Source organism: Haliaeetus albicilla, chromosome 3 (genome assembly GCF_947461875.1).
Source record: "Haliaeetus albicilla chromosome 3, bHalAlb1.1, whole genome shotgun sequence".
NCBI classification, from domain to species: domain Eukaryota; kingdom Metazoa; phylum Chordata; class Aves; order Accipitriformes; family Accipitridae; genus Haliaeetus; species Haliaeetus albicilla.
Genome location: NC_091485.1, coordinates 49,560,449 through 49,581,797, shown reverse-complemented (window position 1 = coordinate 49,581,797; position 21,349 = coordinate 49,560,449). Strand labels below are relative to the sequence as shown.

The following is a 21,349-nucleotide window of genomic DNA, read 5'->3' as shown; positions in this document are numbered from 1 at the left end:
GTCACTCCCTGAGGGCAGCAGCAGAGGGGCTCCGTGCTGGCTCCACTGCACACACCAACACCTTTCATCTTGTTGACTGCTGTGAGGTTTACTAGAAAGACCAAGATTCCTCATTTCAAATTCAGCACTGTCAATGGAGTTCAGAAAAGGCCTGAGCAGCCTGTGAACATTAAACCATGTTAATCTACAGGGGATTATGTTGAGATAACAAGAAATTTGATTTACCTGTGCTGAGCACAAAGACTGGCCGATCGGAAAGGTAATGACTGACTGATACCGGCCCTTTTGCACAGCCTGGGTAATAAGGCAGAGAAGCCTGCAGAGTCATACCTGGCCACAAGGAATGGCAGGGAAAGGAGGTGGGGGACTAGCATGGTAGCTGTAAGAACCTATGGATTCGATAAAGCTGCAGGTTTTGAGGAGAAGAGACCACGACAATGAATCTACACAGTTACAAAACTTGGCATGAAAGACAAAAAACTTGTCACTATCAACTTTTGAATTAAGAATTCAGGGCAAACTGAATACACACTGCTATGGGAGTTCAGAAGCATCAGAATTAAAATCCTACACCTTAGTCATCAGCACCCTGTATAAAAATGGTCAAACAGCTCAATGTTCAACATTCAGAGAAAAAAAAATATTGATGTTCTGTTGGTACGGTAAGTTCTAAATATTGATGTTTTGGTACAGTAAGTTCTACGGTACGTAATATCATTATTAGTCCTGCATACTGCCTGGCAGCCACTGAAGCAATAGTGCCACACCACTAAGCAGTAATTGCCACAATACCATTAAAGTTGTATGTCAAACATCTGGTAGGTGTTAAAGAGTCACTGTAAGGTTTAGATTGTAACATTTCATTAAAATCAGTTAATTCAAAACACACTGAGTCGCAAGAGATATGTAATCACTGAACAAAAAAATCTAAGTTGGAGAAAGGGAGTGAATACAGTTCAAGAAATGTTTCAAAATTGACAAATGCTACAGAATTTAGAAAGCTTCACTGGAATGAAGCTAACAGGTAAGAGGAAACAAACCACAAAAGCAAACCTTTTATGCATTGGAAGATACAAATGTGCCAAACAGCTGCCTCTGAAAGAATCATCATATTGTCATAGTAAAAGTGAACAAGAAGATACAACCAAACTAAATTTCAGAAAATGTTTTTCAGCAACTTTCATTGATGAGGTGCAATTTCTATACCAGACCTGTTACTTTTTGGTAATAAGAAGAAAGTGGTTTCTGAGACTAGGAAGCAGACAAATTTAAAAAACTGCAGTAACACTTTCATGTCTCATGATCTAAAAATATAATTGAAGGCAGACTACCTGCATTTTGCAAGGAAAATAAATCGGCTTAATAGGCTACTACTCCACTTTATAAAATCCTGCTGCAGTTTGGGTGATACTTATTTACAAGTTTAGGAAGAGTTTAAGAATAGGTTAACTGAAACATTAAAGCATGCAGTCTCTGGTTTAAGATGCAGTCTCTGGTTTAAAGCATGTCAGGAGGTGTAAAGTGCAGAAAATGCCTGGTTTTTAAAAAATCTTCTAGGGTAACATGAGAAATTATAAGACTGTAAATCTAACATCTGTAGAGGAAAAAGTAATTAAACACCGTAACACCTAGAAAAGCATGATCTGAAAGTGTCTGACTAGCGCTAGTCTTCTGCAAAGATAATTACGTCTCAATAATCTCTTACAGAAATCCCTGAGAGGCAATGACTATATAAGAGCTGGCAGGCTTAATTTAGACTTTCAAGGGTTTGGCCAAGTGGCATAACATAGAGCTCAGCAGAAACCTGAGTCCTCATTGAAAACCTGCATGCCAGTGCTGGTTTTGCTACTCAAACTACCTTGTTGACAAAAAATGCATAGCATCTGATGATAAAAGTTTAAAAATAGTCCAAGAGACTTTTGACACAAAAGGCTACTAAAAAAAAAAATCCTGGGTCAGGGATAAAATATCAACATGGACACAACGCAGACGTGCATTTCTGTTAAGGGCAAAAGTTTAATGATGGATCACCTCAATATTCTGTTTAGATACTGTTTTGCAGGGGTTAGTCAACTCTGGTACTATATCACCAGTTATATGCAAGTTAAGCCTGCAGTCCATATGAACATCTGAAATGCCTCTTTCTGCCCTGATAGTCTCTGAGCTTCAGACTCTGCTGAACCATTTATTTATGAACTGAAAAAAGGAACAAGTAGAAAATCAACAAATATTAGAGGAAAGTTGAGTCAATCAGGATCAGAGAGACAGCAAGAACTCAAGTCTAGAAGGTAAATGAATGGGAAAGCATGATACCAGAAAATACAATAAAGATGGATAAATGCAGGGAAATTGAAAGTATAAACATTAAAATGGGGTTTACAGGACTCATACAGTTTCTTACGATGATGATTTGTCATATGAGGTTGTGATCACGAAAGTCAAGCCAACAGCATAAATAAGACATAGAATAATGACAACAATACAGAGAATATTTAAGTACAGTTATATAAAGCTGAGAAATAGTCTCATTTGGGATGCGCTCTATATTTCTGGTCACCCTAGCTAAAAACTGACTGAAACTGCAAAATTATGAGGGCCTAAAAAAACAAGGAAAGAAGATGAAGAAAACTAGCAAGAAAAGAGATTAAGGAGACTGGGATCATTTATCTTAGGAGAATCATAGAAGGGAAACTATAAAAAAGTATCGAAGTGAACATTTAAGGACAAAGGATGCTTAAAGTCTTAACACATGGAGATTAAACAGATTATGATTCTACAGAAACAACATTTCTGACTGACAGCTCATATTCACATTTCTCTAAGTTTTAAATTAATCTTTTCCTGTTAGAAAAATGTTATCCCGAGTTCCCCCACTCCATTTCAACTCTGCGGGTTTTCTGATGCTACAACTTCTTAACTACCTGTGGACATACCTCCAAAAGCTTTTGCTGTTTTGCAAAGATAAAGGGCAAACAATTACCGATACTCATTACCTGAGAAGCAAGCTGATTACCCAATAGGAAGAGATATGCTCTCCAACTGCTGGCTGATATGATTATGGACATCAGGAATTTGACACCCCGCTCCTTGTGAGCTGCATAGCATAAGGAGAAATGGGTATTTTGAGCCGTACCTCTAACACGTGCGGCTGGAGTCACGCAGGTATGGCTTCTCCATACCTGTCCTCTGCTGTTCCTTTCCAGAAAGTTCAGTGTAACAGAGTAGCAAGGCTTCGGTAACCGGCCAAATGGCCTTTAAACTCCCAGGCGTTTTTTCTTTTACTAATTCTAGTTAAGTGTATTTTTTCTTTTCATCCAAAAGTTGCTGTCAGTTAAGAGGTGAATCTGTGTAGTATTTCCTGTTCCGCACGCAACGCATTTTGTTAGGGATATTAGCGCACTATTAAGGGCAGGACAGCGGGACACAACTGCCGGGCTGGGGGTGCTCCTCAGGCCTTGCCGGCCTTGCCCAGCCTCGCCTGGGGCCGCCGCCTGCACCCTGCCCCGGGGCCCTCAGTTCAGCCCGGGGCTGTCGGGAACCGGCAGCTCCCGGGCACTGAAACGGCGCCCTGGGCCGCCAACCGGGGAATGGGGGAAGACCCAAATGGGGCTGGGGAGAGACGAGGGACGCCCCCCGCGCAAGGCCGGGCCTGCGGACGCCGCCCCTCCAGCTGCGCATGCGTGCCGGCTCTCGGCTGCCCTGGCTCCGGCTCCGGCTCCGGCTCCTGCTCCCGCCCCCGGTAGCCGGCGCTCGGCTTTCCCTTCCCTTCCCTTCCCCGCCCCTCCCACCGCGCGGCCGCAGCCGTGGCACGGGTCTCGCAGGGACGTGGCGGTTCCGGCGGCGGCGGCAGCAGCAGCGAGCGGGGGTTTTTTTCCTCTCTTCTCTTCCCTTGCCTTCCCTTCCCGGCCTTGGCCCGGCTCGCCCGGGCAGAGCCGGCCCCTCCCGCCCGCCCCAGCGCTGCGGCGCCCCTCGCCGCTCTGCAGGATGTGGAAGCTGGTGCCCGCCGCAGGAAGAGGTGAGGGAGCGCCCGGGCACCGCGGCCCGCCCGCCCTTCCCCGCCTCAGCCCGCGTCTGCGCCGCCGGTCCCCGGGGCGGGGGGGGGCCGGCGCCCGGCCTCGGGCTCGCGGCCCGGGAGGCCGGAACCTGCCGGCCCGGCCGTTCCCGCCGGTTGCCGAGGTGTACCGGCGGCGGGAGCCGGCGTTTCGGCTTCCGCTGGGGTCGTCAGTCGGGCTTGCTTGTCCGCGCTCCTCGGGCAAAGCCGCGTTGGTCCGGTGTGGGCCAGCGGTGACGCAAGTCCTCGTCGCTCTGGGCATCGTCCGCGGCTGAGCCTCCGTTGCTTCCCTTGAGCGCTGCAGACCACAGCCCCTGTTAAGTTCAGTAGGGCTTTTCGCTTTGCCAGCCCACGTGGGATGTCTTCGGGTGCTGCTGCAGCCGGCGAGGCAGGTCACGTAGTGCTGCTTTAAAATACCTGAGGCAGGAGTCAGCCTCGGGAGTCTCTCCTTTCAGAAAAGATGTCTAAATACTGTGTTGGTGTTTCAAGTGTTGAACTTAAGGCATCACGCTGTTTCTTGGATGCAGAGTTTTGAAACTGAGTTACCGCTGTACCTTTCTTCATCAGTTTCCTTATCCATAGGAGCTTTGATACATTGATAACTTTCATAATAGGTGTCGTAGAATATACAAATTTCTTCTTGACTTAAATGTTTTCTCTTCTGTATAACAAGCAGTCCTACCACAACTGCATCTGCTCTTTATTTCCTAATTCATTGGGAGTGAATTTTGGATGTTTGGTTTATCTCCTAATGGTACCTAATCCTATTGAAATGAAGTGAGTTATCTCTTACTGCCTGGAAAACTCTTGAGCAAGAGCCAAAACACAGGTATTGTTGTTGTATTCAGGATGATTGTTTCTGTGCAGTTCATATTTGGAAAGTTATTTGCCCAGGGGTGATAACTAGAATTTGATCTGTAGTTATTAATTCATTTTCATCAATAAACATTTCTGGTTCTGTTGACCAGTAGGTAACAGACACCTTTTGGTTGTAGTCAAGCCATTCACTGAAAAGCCAACATGTGGTCTAGATGACAGATACCAAGAATGAGCTAAAGCATAGGTCAGAGACTGAATTTATTATCAGTTTGATTTACATTGCAGATCTCCTTACATTCATTAGGAGGACATTTTCCTCTGAAGTTGTTGAAATTATGTAAATAAACTATGTACCCTCAAAAAATTATGTACCCTTAAAACTTTTGTTTTGGAAAAGCTATCTTACATCATAGTCTTTTTTTTTTTTCCCTTCCCTTCTCTGTGTAACAGTCTTCAACAAGTAATACAAGAGATAAGTGAAGTAGCAGAGTATTAGTAAAAATATATTGTCATTGGAAAAAGTGTGCTGTCACTTTTGTAACTGCTTTGTTTATCATAAAATGTATCCTTTTTATAATGGACAAATCAAGGGAGAGGGTAAGAAAGAGATTTTGTCTATAAACTAAATGCATGATTCTAGTCAGCCTAATAAATGATGTGTGACAAAGCTGAGTTTCAGATATACTACAGACTTCTGAATGTATCCTAAGTGCTTTGGGTATTTTGGAGGTTTTTGTAAACTGATATTTTTCTGTCTCCTTTATTTTCAGGAGAGCCATATCGGCTTTTAAGTGGTACAGAATATGTTGTTGGACGCAAAAACTGTGCAATTTTAATTCAGGATGATCAGTCCATCAGTCGAAGTCATGCAGTTCTGACAGTAAATCATCCTGAAACAACCCCTGTAAGTAGCCAGCATTTTACTGCATTATCAATATGCTATGTGGATAATTCAGTCTGCCATGACCATACATACTCTCATTTTGCTCTCACTGGTGTTTTTTGCTTGGAGTAGAACCACTGATCACCTGTCTTTTCTTAATCCTGACTTTTTTTTTTTTCCCTTTCTCAGGGTTGCTTGCCTGTGTTGAGAAATGTAGTGGCATAATTCTACTGGTCTAAGCTCACTTTTATCCCAGAGTGAAGATTTGCTAGGAATTTGTATTAAAATAATCATAGCAGGAAAATTATGCAGTTAAATTTCATTACATAGACGAGTTTTAGGTCTTTTTTCTGCAAAGTGCTTCTGTTATCTTACTGCAGGCTTAGTTTGTGTTTCACTTCACATCATTCATTCTGTATTTGCTTAGGGGACTGAAAATAAAAATGTCCCAAGGAGAATTAGCAAGCAGCAATTTACTGTCATGTGGGCCCTCTCTGGAAGGAAATGGGAGGCCTGGTTACCCGGGACATGGAGAAGGCTGAGGTAGTTGACCACATCTTTTGCCTCGGTCTTCACCAACAAGTGCTCCAGCCACACCGCCTGAGACACAGAAGGCAAAGGCAGGGACTGGGAGAATGAAGAACTGCACGCTGTAGGAGAAGATGAGGTCTGAGAGGAACCTGAAGGTGCACAGGTCCATGGGACCTGATAAGATGCATCTGTGGGTCCTAAGGGAACTGGTGGGTGAAGTGGCTAAGCCACTATCCATCATGTTTGAGAAGTCATGGCAGTCCAGGGAAGTTCCCACTGACTGGAAAAGGGAAACATAACCCCCATTTTTAAAAAGGGAAAAAAAGAAGACCCGGGGAACTACAGGCCAGTCAGTCTCACCTCTGTTTCTGGCAAGATCATGGAGCGGATCCTCCTGGAAACTATGGTGAGGCACATGGAAAATAAGGAGGTGATTGGTGACAGCCAACATGGCTTCACTAAGGGCAAGTCATGCCTGACAAATTTGGTGGCGTTCTATGGCACAGTTACAGCGTTGGTGGATAAGGGAAGAGCAACGGACATCATCTACCTGAACTTGTGCAAAGCATTTGACAGTGTCCCGCATGACATCCTTGTCTCTAAATTGGAGAGACATGGACTTGACAGATGGACCACTTGGTGGATAAGGAATTGGCTGGATGGTCGCACTCAAAGACTTGTGGTCAATGGGTCAATGTCCAAGTGGAGAGCAGTGATGAGCGGCGTTCCTCAGGGGTTGGTGTTGGGACTGGCGCTGTTTAACATCTTTGTCAGCAACATGGGCAGTGGGATTGAGTGCATCCTCGGCAAGTTTGCCAACGACACCAAGCTGTGTGGTGCAGTCGGCGTGCTGGAGGGAAGGGATGCCATCCAGAGGGACCTTGGGAGGTGGGCCCGTGGAAACATCATGAAGTTCATAAAGGCCAAGTGCAAGGTCCTGCACATGGGTCAGGGCAATCCCAAGCACAAATACAGGCTGGGTGATGAGTTGATTGAGAGCAGCCCTGCGGAGAAGGATTTGGGGGTACTGGTGGATGAAAAGCTGGACATGAGCTGGCAAAATGTGTGCCTGCGGCCCAGAAAGCTGACCATGTCCTGGGCTGCAGCAAGAGGGAGGTGATTCTGCCCCTTTGCTCTGCTCTCATGAGACCTTGCCTGGAGTACTGTATTCAGCTGTGGGGCCCCCAACGTAAGAAGGACATGAACCTGTAGGTGCGGGTCCAGAGGAGGGCCATGAAGATGATCAGAGGGCTGGAGCATCTCTCCTATGAAGACAGGCTGAGAGAGCTGGGGTTGTTCAGCATGGAAAAGGCTCTGGGGAGAACTTATAGTAGCCTTTCAGTACCTAAAGGGGGCCTACAAGAAAGCCAGAGAGGGACTTTTTACAAGGGAGTGTAGTGATAGGACAAGGGGTAATGGCTTTAAACTGAAAGAGGGTAGATATAGATATGAGGAAGAAGTACTTGACTGTGAGGGTGGTGAGGCACTGGAACAGGTTGCCCAGAGAGGTTGTGGCTGGCCCATCCCTGGAAGTGTTCAAGGCCAGGTTGGATGGGGCTTTGAGCAACCTGGTCTAGTGGAAGGTGTCCCTGCCCATGGCAGGGGGATTGGAACTAGATGATCTTTAAGGGCCCTTGCAACCCAAACCATTCTATGATCTCTTACGTGTAGCAATGTTTATGGACATTTTGAAGCCAGTCAGCAGGAATTTCATTAATGTAACCATATATAGAATTTGAAATTAAATACATAAAATTCATTTGTCCTTTTAATCCTGCAAATAATGTATAACTATGTAGCAAAAGTTTCATAAAAACAGGCTGACAGTGTTCTTATTGGCTGGTGATCCATTTGGGAAGTATGACAGTATCTAACCTCTTCTCAAGACATAACTGCTGTCACTATGCCCTGCAGCTTGTGGAAGATTAGCAGTGCCTGTGGAAGGAAGTGAGGGAAAGTGACTTGGGCACGTATGCAAGGGCTGAATAGTAGGTGAAAGCAGCAATAATAACTCTCAGAGCCTTGGTAAATCACACTAGCAGAGGCTTTGGGCCAGTGAATGATTGCCTACACAGCCTCCAAAAAGAGTGAGTGTAAGCAGCACAAAAGTTCTGAAGCTAAAAATATGTATGTTTACTCTCATTCCTTCACAGTGAAAACCAGAAGATGGATAATTGCACATAGCCAGTCTCATTGTCCAAGGTCTTTATTTAGTATGGTATTTTGTGGGCTTTTTCTTACTTATCTACTGCTTTGATCCATAATGGTAGTAACCCATTTCTGATAAAACTATCTCATTATGATAAACTATAATGGCTTTTTTATGTTTATTTTCAGAGCCAATCTCTCTCAGTCCCTACATTAACAGTAACAGATACATCTAAGTATGGTACCTTTGTCAATGGGTCGAAACTCAATGGCTCTTCAGTGTCTTTGCAGTCTGGTGACAGAATCAACTTTGGAGTCTTTGAGAGCAAGTTTAGGTAAGTGCTTTGTTTATAAAATATCAGATGGAAAATTGCAGTTTTTGACAAGAGTGGTTTTGCACATCATACAACTTGACAAGCGATACAGCAATGATGAGTTTTTAGAAAGCAAAGGAGATGAGTAATATTTTGCCTGTGTTCCATACCTGCTTCTGCAATAGTTTTCCATTACATATTTTTATAATGTAATTTATTTTGACACTTAAGAGATTAAAATTGTTCATAGTAAAGCATTGGCATTTTAGAAGACATATCATGTACAGTGAGTGTTTTCAGGCTATCTTAGGCAAAGAACAAAATCCTAAAACATAAATGGCTCTAAAGAAGGCAGGAAAGTTTAGGGTAGGGAGAGAGCTTGTCTGAGCCCTTGTTAGCTGTTGATAACGCAATGAGAAAAGAACTGAGATAGCTGGAGGATGCCTTGTGCAGCACTAGCTATTGAAATCTTGTTGCTGTGACGTATGCCTGCATTGTCTTTAGTGAACCCAATTTGCTAATTTTTCAAATTTAACATGGCAGTCAGTGCTATCTGTTTGAATATGTGAAGCACTCCTTCAAGTAAAGTGGCAGGTAGATAGAACAAATACTAATGACCATTAAAATCAATATTAAAGCAACCAGAAGTTGGCTTTGTTCCTTAAAATTTGACTGTTTTGTCACTGCTGCTGGTATTATATGATTAAAAAAAAAGGGCATTCTCCTCTGCTTATTGTAATAATTTTTGGTATTTTGTATCAACATACCTGAAATGTGGTAAAGAAATCATGCTGTGAGACCAGATACATTTTGACTGTTGTACCAGAAATATTATTTAAATTTCTTCCTGCTTTGTAGATTAAACCAAATCAAATCATGGAAATTTACATGCTGTAATTCCATATAGAAGACCCACAAATATAAATAGGCTTATGGTCAAGGGTAATGGCAATGTTAGGCAAAAAAGTTACTTGAACTTGCATTCTACAACACTTATATTTTTTTAAATACTAATCTCTTTTTGTGGACTTTTCTGTTGAGCATACTTTTGCCTTTGGAAGCACGTGTTCAATTTCTTCTGATATTCCCTCACCTTACAGTATTCTTGAAGCACTAATTCTATGTGATGTCTGTGAAAGACCCAAAAGTTGTTAGAAATATTTCAGACATCAAGTCAAAATGTTGTCAATTTTTCTGAGTAAAAATCAGTATTTAATTTCTTCAGAAAATTTTAAAGCACAGTCTTTGATCTAGATAAGAGTTATGGGGTGGTTTTGTTTTGGTTGGTTTCTTTCATCATCCCCCCCCCCCCCCCCCCCCCCGCCCCAATTTCCCTGAGATACAAACATGATAGTTAAAGTCAGCTCTGTTCATCATAATGATTGGCTGAAATAACTAAAGCAGTTCTCTTCTACTTATTCTTTTCAGAGTAGAGTATGAACCTTTGGTTGTCTGTTCCTCATGTTTAGATGTTGCTCAGAAAACTGCTTTAAATCAAGCCATCCAGCAGCTTGGAGGTCTTGTAGTCAATGAATGGACAAAAGAGTGTACTCATCTTGTAATGGTATCAGTAAAAGTTACTGTTAAGGTATGTTGAGCTTTTGCATATTGATGTCATTGCTTTGCAGTTTTCCCACAAATGCGAATTAAATTCTAGACCTGCTCAAGATTTTCCTGTACAAAGCTATGAAGTCAACTCTTCCAAGTTTAGAAAGAGGTGTATTTGATGGGAAGTTGGAGGGAAGGAAAATGAAAAAAGCCAGTTTTGAAGACTGTTACTGATTTTCAGCAGTTGCCTTGTACATTTTCGTAACTTTGGTCAAGACAGCAGTTAAAAGCAAAACTATCCTGGTTTTCAGTAGCAAAATTCAGTATTGTTCTATTTGTTTGTGTGACGTTTTCCACCTGTAAGATCTTAAAAAGCTTATGTCAGTTGAACCATATTCTAGCTGAACTTTTTCCATACAGTAAATACATATTTTCTGTCTTTTCAGACTATTTGTGCTTTGATTTGTGGTCGACCAATTATAAAACCAGAGTTTTTCGTTGAATTAATCAAAGCTATTCAGTCCAGGCAAGAGTTGCCAAATCATGAAAGGTGAGTAACATGTTTTCAGTGTCACAATTAAATTTACGGGAGTTAGATTATCAAATAACTACACCGTTATCTGATCATACTTGACAAAATATGTGATTTACGTAACCTTATTTGTGGAAGAATGCTTAATATGACACACATTTTAATATTCAGGCAATTTTCTTGCTCTCATCCCTAGAGTTGTAAAATGAGTCCTTGGAATTGTCTATATGCTTAGAGATGTTATTGGCTCTAAATAGGAACTTGTTTTGTTGATATGTTTGAAGCAACATTTACACTCTTCTGGTTCTTAATACGTTTAAATAAAGAAAATTATATTTTTATAAAAGAAATTATACCAAGCTTATTTCATTATGTATGAAATGTTTTCCCAGTACGCAGTTTGTTATTGAGTTTACTGTAAACTTTGGTCAAAACAGAGTTAGCCTGACCATTGAATTCCCTGAAATAGCAGGGCGTTTTAATTATCTGTTAGGAGATGAAGTGAGACTAATATGCATTGGTTGTCACTATATGAGAATAAAATGCTCACTGTTTTCATGGTTAAATTAACTTGAAAAGGGAATTCTTACTTTGGAATAAACACATACTGCAGAATGGCCCTTTTGGTTATTTTCTCTGTGTAGAAAAGAGTAAAATAATCCCATTATTGTATGTGAGAATTTCATCTGAGCTTGTATTGCTACTATTTCTACCTTGAAAAGGGAGACAGTTGTGTTTTGTTTGGGTTTTGGTTTTTTGTGGTTTTGGTTTTTGGGTTGGTTTTTTTTTTTTGTATGAACACATGATTTATGTAGGTGAGAAATTTCCATCATGTATGTTTGAAAGGTAAACTGCATGGGTACTTCTTTTTTATCACTTCTATTCTTTGCATGCTTTGGAAGATACTGTGAAATGAAATATGTAATGAATGAAAATTGTAAGAGTACTTGGCATTTGAAGAATAACATGTTGAACTTTTAATGTCAGTTAACAGGGAGAAAAATTTGTGCAATTACTTTAAATGCATTCAAGACATTATGATATTTCTGGATGTATTGTTTTAACTAGGTGGATGCTGGACACCAGACATAAGAGTTGGTGGAAAGCAGTGGTGAAGAAGAATAGAAGTCACTGTTGGTTTTACATATGTATGGATATACATACATATGTGTTAGGGCATAGCAATTGGATTTATTTTCTTTAATGGGTCTGCTGTTAACTATTGGTAGCATAGTTTGAAGAATGGAGGTGGGGGGGAAAGGACAGCTAAGCATATCTCAGTGGTGCACACATGGTGATGGAAGCAAAGCTGCAGAGGATTTGCAGTAAAGTGTGCTTGCTACGTGGTAAAATATATTTCACAGAATGTGACAGTATCTTGTTAGAACAATACAGGTGCCAATCTGGAGCAACTGGTAGCAAATATTCTTTAGTTTCTAGATACTGGATTTTACATTTGTTGGGGTTTATGTAATACGTCAAATCAGTCATCTGTGAGTGGTTTAAAGCTCATCTGGTCTTCATTTCTAGAAGAAAGGGGGAATCTTCATGAACTGTAACTTTTCCTTCTACTTCTGCATTGTTTTATAAGAACGTGAGGAAACTAAACAAACTATTTAGAGTCCTCTGAAATATTGGATGTAAGGTTTTCTGGATGATTTTTGTTTTTTAAGCAGAAGTAGTAGAAACCGTCAAAAGCTAGCAATTGGTTGTGCAATTCGAAATTTGCTTGATCTAATGTTATCTAGCTGTAAGGCTGCTGTTACTGTCTGTTACAGTAACAAGCAAACAGTGGCTTGGGCTCTTGAAACTGGGGTGCATGTTGTCCTGTCCTTTAATATAGAAGTGACAGTATAATTGAGCTGTTAAGTGCTCCCTAGAATAGAACCAGATGGATATGTTTCCCTTTCTTAAATATTTTTGCTATCTGTTAAGACCCTCAGAGGAATTGAGCTGACTGAATGTTAGTGACAGTAGTAATACATCCATTATGTAGCTTTCGAAGAGAGAGTTCTGCATCAAACTGAGACAGCTGGTGTAATACACAGATCTATATTTAAAATAATTACAGTATTTTAAATAGGTGATATTTTTAAGATGTAGCTTGTGGGAAGATATTGAAAATTTGCTTAGCAGCTGTTTGCATTCAATTTCCCAAAATACTTTTAACTTTCACAGGGAATCTCTACATTGTGCACTGTAGCTAGAGCTGACCTGGGCTGGTACATCGGCAAGACACTAAACAACCTGGGGCAATACTAGTTTGGATATGAAATAAGAAAGGTATATTGATGTGGTAATACAGGGTGACACTTAATTAAATCTTGATTACTACTGTAGATCTGATCCACCCAAAATCTTAGGGAAATAAAAGCTTAAAATTAAAAAAAAATTAAAACTTCTTTGTGTTTATACTAAGACTTCACAGAATTGCAAACCTGCAGTTTGCATATGAATGTGGGGCTTCTTACTGGAGGCTTTTTTTGGTGAAGTATATTACCTCTGGTACTCTCTGATAACCTATGCAAGGAAGAACAATAACTGAAAATTTCACTAATTGCTGCATAAATGCAGCATGAAGTATGAAATAACATGTTTTATTACAGCAGTCCAGTGTAAATAGTGCAGGGCTTTTTTAAAAGCAGGAAAGTAACTGGGCCTTTAACAGAAACTCATCAAGAATCAAAATCTATTTATTGAAAGATTCAAGACTGTAGAGAGTCTTTTCTGGATAATGGTGTTACTGCAGATCTTATGGGGAGAGTGTACAAGGAGCACTTCAGAATCCTAAGACTGAAAAAGACTTGCCTTTTAAGCTTAGATCAGCATTGGATAAGAGTTTCAAAGGAAAATCAAAGGTTTCTTTGAGGAGGAGATGATCAGTTGAAGTTTCCTGCTGAAATTAAAAAACAGAGGTTTGAAATGTATTTATAGAGAAACTATAGTCCAGTTCCAAAGTAATAGAAGCTTCTGTTTCTCCCTTTTTACTTATCCCTTGGTCTTTAAAGATGACTTTGTCCCCTGTATTAGGTTAATAACTGTCACTATGGGATTCAGTATCAGAAGTCTTCTGGCCTGATAACTAATATCTGAGTTACCCTATTTCTTACAACTAGTAGACTTTATCATATCTATTTCAAATTCAATGCAACAGTATTTTTGTAAACAGACTTGTATAGGTTGCTGAAACTTATCAAATACTCATTTTTCCAAGCATGGTTTAGTTTTAGGCTGGTTAATTTCCATTGTGTACATAAAGCTTCAGGAACTGATCCTGAAGAACACAAAAGAACAAAGATTATTTAAAATTATCTGTAATTATATAGTACATTTTAGCCTATCATAATTGAATTACATATTTGGATGCAGTAGAAAATTCACATGCTTATTCTTGTGTTCAGCTATAAGTATGTGAATAGTCACAGTGTCTGAAGAATGTTTATATGTTTACAGATAGTGCTTTTTTCAGAAACCTAAATATTTCAGCATTTCATGGAGTATGTTTCTTGCTTAGAATCAGCTCATCTTTGCATAAATTAGAAAAAAAAATTTAAAACATATCCATGTATATGTATATATACATGGATATATGTAATTTATTGTGCTATTAAACCAGACTTTGGGAGTGTGTTTCAGCACTTTTTTTTTCCTGCATAGTAGTATGAGAAAGACGTATAATCACCAGTCAGAATAAAGATAAGTAGTTCTATGATCAGCCAGAGTACCTATGCAAACTGCTGTTTGGGTACAGATGTAGTATAGTATGGTTAAAATTGACCTATAGTTTCTCTTCTCTCTAGCACGTGCCTTCACCTTGTTCTGTCAGAACTGCTGTAGTAGTGAATATGTGGCTCAAAGATCTTGTAAATACTATCCTGAAATTATCAGTTAGATGCTTGTCTTAACTTTAGAGGCTTTTTATGATGTGGGCATGCCATCATTAACTGGAGCTGAGATCACAGGCTGTGACAAAAATGAGAGCTTCAGGGTAGAATTTCACTTTTGCCTCATCTGTTCCCCAGCTGAACTGGTCACTTTTCTTGTATTGGACAAAACAATTGAGCATCTGCAGGGAGAATCAGTTCAGTTCTCTATCCCACCAGCAAGAAAAGTGTACTTATTTTCTGTCATATTAGTGAGTTGTCATCTAGTGTGGTGGTACACTATTTCTTGATTCAATAGAAGAGAAGGAGGGATGGCTGTCCCCACCTGAAGGCTAGAGGAAGGAAGATGAGTAGTTTTGTGGGGAGGGTTACTATTTGCTAGAGTAAGTGCAGAATGAGATTGCAGTCTCATTTCTCAGTATTGTTAGTGGAGAATGTGGATATGTGTACAGCAGATGCTTAAAGTGGATAGGTTGAATGCATTCCTAAAAGTGTTGTCCTCTTAGTTACTGAATTAGAAAGTGTTGGTCTTACCTTAGATGTCAGGAAATTAGAGGCTCTCTTTCTTCTTAACAACCTCGAAAAACTATTTATATAAATAGTTTTAAAAGCAATGCAGTATTTTAACTTCAGAGCTTTACTCTGAAATGGAAAGGACTATGAGTCAGTACTGGTAGGTAAATCTGAATTTTTTTAACTTTAATTTTCTGTTCTTGCAGCTTTTATCCTCCAGTTGATGAGCCTTCCATTGGCACTGAAAAACTGGATTTATCTGGGCGTCATGAAAGGAAAAAAATATTCAGTGGAAAGACTTTTGTATTTCTAACTGCCAAGCAGGTAATCAAGCTTTACATTGCAAAAATGTTGCAGGGGTAGCTAAGCACAGATTCTGTTCTCTGTGAATACACACTCATTCTGGGTTCATCAGGAAAGAAGTATTTCTGTGTATTTATTGTCTTACAGTACAATGGCCTAAGCAAGGTGAAATAGAGGGGGAGAAACAGAACACATCGCATCTGCATTAGTGCATCAGTGATAAGCATTATGCTGATAGTTCATTATGCTGATACTTCTAAACTGACTGTATTTTAAGATTTTTTTTTTTATTTGCATTCTCTTTTTAGCACAAGAAACTGGGTCCAGCAGTTACTCTTGGAGGAGGGGAAGCAAAGTTGATGACAGAAGGAAGAAAGGAAACATCTTTACTAGTTTCTCCCGAAGTCTGTGTTGTTGACGTGGGGTTGACGAACTCTCAGATCGCAGGATCTGACTCCATGAGAAACTGGACTGATTCCATTCTGACCATTTTGCAAAGGTACAGCATTGTTCTCTTGTACAGTGGTAGGCTAATTTCAGAATTTCTGCAGAGATTTAGTCACGGTGTTTGCGTACATATTTAAGCAGTGGGATGCTTATAAAGAGCGCATTTTCTTCATTGTTTTAAGTATTTAGCATAGCAACTAAAATTTCTTGAAGCAGGAAAGAAAGGACTTGGCAGTTCTGTGACGATTTGATGAGGTTTTTGTTTTATTTTTTGTTTCGGGTTTGGTGGGGTTTTGGTAGCGGGGAAGGGGCCTCAGGGCTGGCTCCTGTGAGAAGCTGCTGGAAGCTTCCCTGGCTCTGAGTTGGACCCACCTGTGGCCCAGGCTGAGCCCATCAGCGATGGTGGTAGCGCCTCTGGGAGAACAGATTTCAGAAGGGGAACCGGCAGTGAGTAGGGGATCGGAATGTGAGAGGAGCCCCTCTGCAGACACCGAGGTCAGTCAGGAAGGAGGGGAGGAGGAGCGGGGGAGGAGGGGATGCCCCTGCAGCCCTGGTGAGACGGCAGGCTGTCCCCCCAGCCCGTGGAGGGGAGCGGGGGAGCAGAGGCCCACCTGCAGCCCAGGGAGAGAGGAGCCCACGCCGGAGCAGGGGGATGCCCCCGAAGATGGCCGGGACTCCATGGGAAAGCCCACGCTGGAGCAGCCTGTGCCTGAAGATCAGCCTGCAGAAAGGACCCGTGCCAGGGAAGTTCGTGAAGGAATGTCTCCCGTGGGGAGGGACCCCACGCTGGAGCCGGGCAAGAGTGTGAGTCCTCCTCCCCCTGAGGAGGAAGGAGCGGCGGAGACAGCGTCTGATGAACTGACCCCAACCCCCATTCCCTGTCCCCCTGCGCCACTGGAGGGGAGGAGGGAGAGAATTTGGGAGCGAAGTTAAGCCCGGGAAGAAGAGAGGGGTGGGAGGAAGGTGTTTTAAGATTTGGTTTTACTTCTCAGTATCCTTGTTTTGATTTAATTGGTAGTAAATTAAATTGGTTTTCTTTTTTTCCCAAGTTGAGTCTGTTTTTTGGCCGTGACAATAAGTGGCAAGTGATCCCTCCCTGTCCTTGTCTAGACCTGCAAGCTTTTCTTCATATTTTCTCCTCATCCCACCGGGGGCAGTGAGGAGTGAGCAAGCAGCTTTGTGGTGCTTTGTTGCTGGCTGGGCTTAAAGTATGACCTTTTTCTTTTTCTTCTTCTTTTTTTTTCTTTTTCTTTTTTGGAGGATCCAATTCTACAAAAATTTATTATAATGAAGCTGCTTTGAAATTACAGACAGCAAGTGGTTTTTCCTCCACTGTTTAAAATAAGTTAAAAATTAATATATTCTAAGAATGGAAAATAGATCATCTATGATTTCTCAATAAATATATGTATTTATTTCACGGAAAACAGATGAGATGGTACCTTGAGGTCATGTGGTTCATTGCTGTCTGATTATTTGCATACAATGTTTCTGAAGAGCAGCTTCTGTTTAATGAAAACCAGTTTTTGCTGTGGTGGTAGGTTTTGTTTGAGAGGGCAGACTGTGTATCTTATAGATGTTAGGATTTTCATGATGCCATTTGATTAAAACAGTGAAAGAAAGCAAAATCCTAGTCCTTAACCTGATATATAAACCTAGTTCCCCTGAATTTTCCTCCTAAATAGAGAAAATTGTATTCAAGTTTTTCTCGTGGCTGTAGTAGAGGAGAGGGGGGTGTGTGTGCCTAACAGACTTGTAAGAAGTGCTCAAATCTTTCAAGTCACTTTTCCATTCACACACATTTTTGAATCAGAGGTAGAGCACAGTTGGTTAAATGCCCAGAAATCGGGTAGAGAGAGATGCATCGGCCAGACTAGGCCGTGGCTATGATGTCAGATATAGAAAATCCTGTTGCAGATTAGAAAATCCTGTTTTAAGTTAGTTAATAATTTTCAACTTCAAACAATTTTAATAACACCTAGAGAAGTAGCCAAGGTCATTCTGACCCTTTCTATTCTTCCTGATTGATGATACGTTCCTCTTGGCAGGAAAACGAACCATTGACCTGGCACAGAGCTACTTAGTGGTCAAAGTGAGGAGAGAATACCTCCCCAGATGACCACCGAAGACCACCCGAGATGCCCACGCATGCGGAGAAGGCATTTGATGTGTTGTGGTTATATAAGCCTGTGCATATGCATTAGATAGTTTGAATATGTACTAGGTAGGAGTAGTTTAATAAATTATATGCAATTGTTACTGTATAAAAGACACACCTGATAAATCTGGTGTGCTTGATTTGTGGAAAGTCCACCGAGCACCCAGACCTGAATAACAAGTAATATCTCTCCTGTGTGAGATTGGTATATTGCACACAGGGTAATGAATCAGCTTTTAGGGCAACAGCTACAGTAGCAGGAAGTGTGGAAGTTCATATGTATAAGACGTGGGTATAATGATGGATAATTATGTTGACTTACTGTATTGTGAAAAATTGTAGTGTAGACTGATGTTTCTTGAAAGGAGGAATGGAACATGTTGTACTTTGTCATATCTGTGCCTATTTGCCTATTCATATTTGAATCTGTATTGAGAAACATTTTTTTTTTTTTGTCTTTATTTTATTTGTATATTAACAGCAAGGATCTCAGGGCTATTCCTGAGGCAGAAATTGGATTGGCAGTTATCTTCATGTCTACAGAAAAATACTGCAACCCTCAAAAGCAGCCAAGTAATAAAGGTAATTGGAACAAGGGTAGTAATAAGTTAACAGCATTAAAGAGGCAGTATTTCTTTTTGTACAGGGGCATCAACTGCTAATGTTCAAGTTCTTTTGTTTTGTTTTTCAAGACCACTAAACAGAATGACACTGTATGAAAAACATATACAAGTCTGCAGAGACAATGGGTTTTTAATGGTCTTGCAATAAACTGCAATGAAAATTATATGACTCTTAGATGTAAATAAAAAAGTAGCAGATCTAAAATTAGCATAAAAAGCAGACACATAGTACATTGATCTTTAAAGGAAAGGTACTTGAAAACAAGCTTCACATTTTAGTGGCCACTGAATTAGTATGGATGTGGTAGTTTGAATTCCATGCTATTCTATCTTTTATGATAAGACTAGGGTAATAGGGAGGTAAAAGATGAATGTTAGAAATTGAGAGAATAAGGACAGAATTAATTTGTAAAGACTAGCGTTTTGTTTGTTTGTTTCACAAAAAGGAATTTGCTTTAGGAAAATTCAATCACAGCCCACTTAGTTCAAAACCAAACATAATCTTGACGTAAGAAGTAAAAACAATGAGACGTGATTGCCACATTTGCTAAAGTAATAGTCTGGGGGTGGACATTCCAAATCTCGACTTGAAACTTGACTTGTATTTGCTAATACGGGAGTAATAAAAATTTGAGAGAGAGAAAGAGGTTTCGTTTGTCTAATTCTTTTTTCATGCCTCTTCCAAAATTGTTAGTCTATATTTTGTTTCTATGAAATTGTCAGAGTTATGTGTATAATTCTAGGTTCTATTCAGTTCTACAAAGTGCTGTATTGGGTAGAAAATCCTACAAATTCTTAAAAAATCAAACAAAAACCCCATAGATTTGTCTTTACTTTACAGGAACATTACTTACTCAAAAATGTATTTTGAAGAGAGAAAGATACACATGCAGTACTGGCAGAGCTCTGAAAAATATTTTGGTTGACTGGTATTCTTGTATGAATAACTTGTGTATGATCTGTTGTCTATCCAGTTAGTTTAGAAAACAATACAAAATAAATTAATTCTCAGATTAAATTTAAAGATATTGACCCTGCAGACATCTGAGCAAATCAGACATGCTGATTCTTGTTTCCAGTCTGAATGATTCAATTGGGTAAATGGACTGTGTTATCAGGCTTTTAAAGGTAGCTATGCTTACAGTTTATTTGCTAAGAAGGAACAAATGCTATTTTTTGGGAGTTATAAAAACATCTGTGTGTGTTGAAAATCAAAGGGATTGTAAACAAGACTTCTTCCTCTGATCTTGTCTCAGAACAACAAATAGCAACGTATATAATACGTAGTTGCTCGAGTAGGAGACCCTAGGTGTGTCTATGGGTTATTCCTCTACAGGTTACAGTGGTAGAATAAAATTAATGAATGAATGTATAAAGAATGGGTCATCTGAAAGGATAATACTGTCATCATAGTCTCAATCAGAATGAGATGCAGGAAGAATGTAAAGGTCTGAGAGATGAGTAGTAATTTAAAAAAAAATGTACCTAGAAGCACGATGAGATGTATGTTAAAATAGTAAATGTTAGTATCCTTTGACTTGGAGGAGACATAAGTGTATGAAGACAAGGACAACTGGAAGGGCAGACAATATAAAAGATGTTGTATATGCTCTTCTTTCTGTTTTACAGAAAAATAATGTGAGTAAATAACAGCAAATGATGTTTTAAGGCAATCCCCTGACTATGGGGATTATGAGAAATTGGCTGTAGAAGACATTTATTCTAAGGTTTTCTGATAGCAAATATTGGTTCTGTATTAGTAGACATAATCCCAAATATAATAAGCACATGTTAGAGCTCATAATAAAGCAGTAAATGTAAGGAATTTGTGCTGTTGATGGTTTTGCATAAAATAGGTGTTGCATGATTTATTGATTACATTATGTCCATATTAATATATGATTTCCCATTATGCTTCATTTTTGTTTAAGTAAAATTCCATGACTTAATTAAGTGCAATGTTTAACTAAAACTGAATCCCAGAATATGGTCCTTTAGAACTGTTTCGGGTTTTTTAAATTAATAAATCTGCTTAATTTTTTGATTAAAATTGCTTTAAGACAATTTTACAAAAATCTCACCTGATCAGTTACTGATGTGTGATAACACATGCAAAGAAACACAGATTTGATAATAACCTTTTAATTCTTCTCTTGTGTTAATCTTGCAGCTTTAACTAGAAGTACTCCTGCATCAGCTGCTGCAGGGCGAGCTATTTCTCAGAGTCTGGCTGTGGATGAAACCATAATGCTAACTGCTGCAGATCACAGCACAGTACATGTAGCCGATACAGAAATAGAAGAGCAGACATGGTAAAGTATTCATGGAAATAGTTTCTAAGCTAATACTTGCAAGTAAAGCAATCTTTTGTGGCAGAGGAACTGTATCATTGCTGTGAACAAAGATATACAGTGTTAGTTAGATATGGCACTTACTAAATTGCTGCCACTTGTCTGCAGTGCTATTTCTGCTTTTGAGTGGTAGGTAACTGAAAACATCACATAGGACTTGTGTGACTCAAATACAAATGTAGATACTGTATATCTGATTAGACTGTCTTAACTATTACAAATTTTCAAGCCATTTCATAATTAT

At 40.0% G+C, this 21,349-nt stretch overlaps 1 protein-coding gene across 2 annotated transcripts in view; it reads left to right on the top strand.

The window, feature by feature from the left end:
• Window positions 1-3,782: 3,782 nt before the first annotated feature.
• NBN (nibrin) overlaps window positions 3,783-21,349 on the top strand; it is a 28,932-nt gene continuing 11,365 nt past the window's right edge. The window contains exons 1-9 of one of the 2 annotated variants that reach the window (XM_069779636.1): window positions 3,783-4,015; window positions 5,641-5,774; window positions 8,622-8,767; window positions 10,175-10,334; window positions 10,741-10,844; window positions 15,430-15,547; window positions 15,835-16,025; window positions 18,613-18,713; window positions 20,925-21,066. In XM_069779636.1, coding sequence (XP_069635737.1) covers window positions 3,985-4,015; window positions 5,641-5,774; window positions 8,622-8,767; window positions 10,175-10,334; window positions 10,741-10,844; window positions 15,430-15,547; window positions 15,835-16,025; window positions 18,613-18,713; window positions 20,925-21,066 — 1,127 coding nt within the window. In that variant the 5' untranslated portion in view covers window positions 3,783-3,984. The remainder of the gene's footprint in view (window positions 4,016-5,640; window positions 5,775-8,621; window positions 8,768-10,174; window positions 10,335-10,740; window positions 10,845-15,429; window positions 15,548-15,834; window positions 16,026-18,612; window positions 18,714-20,924; window positions 21,067-21,349) is intronic. The other variant, XM_069779638.1, reaches the window with a different exon arrangement.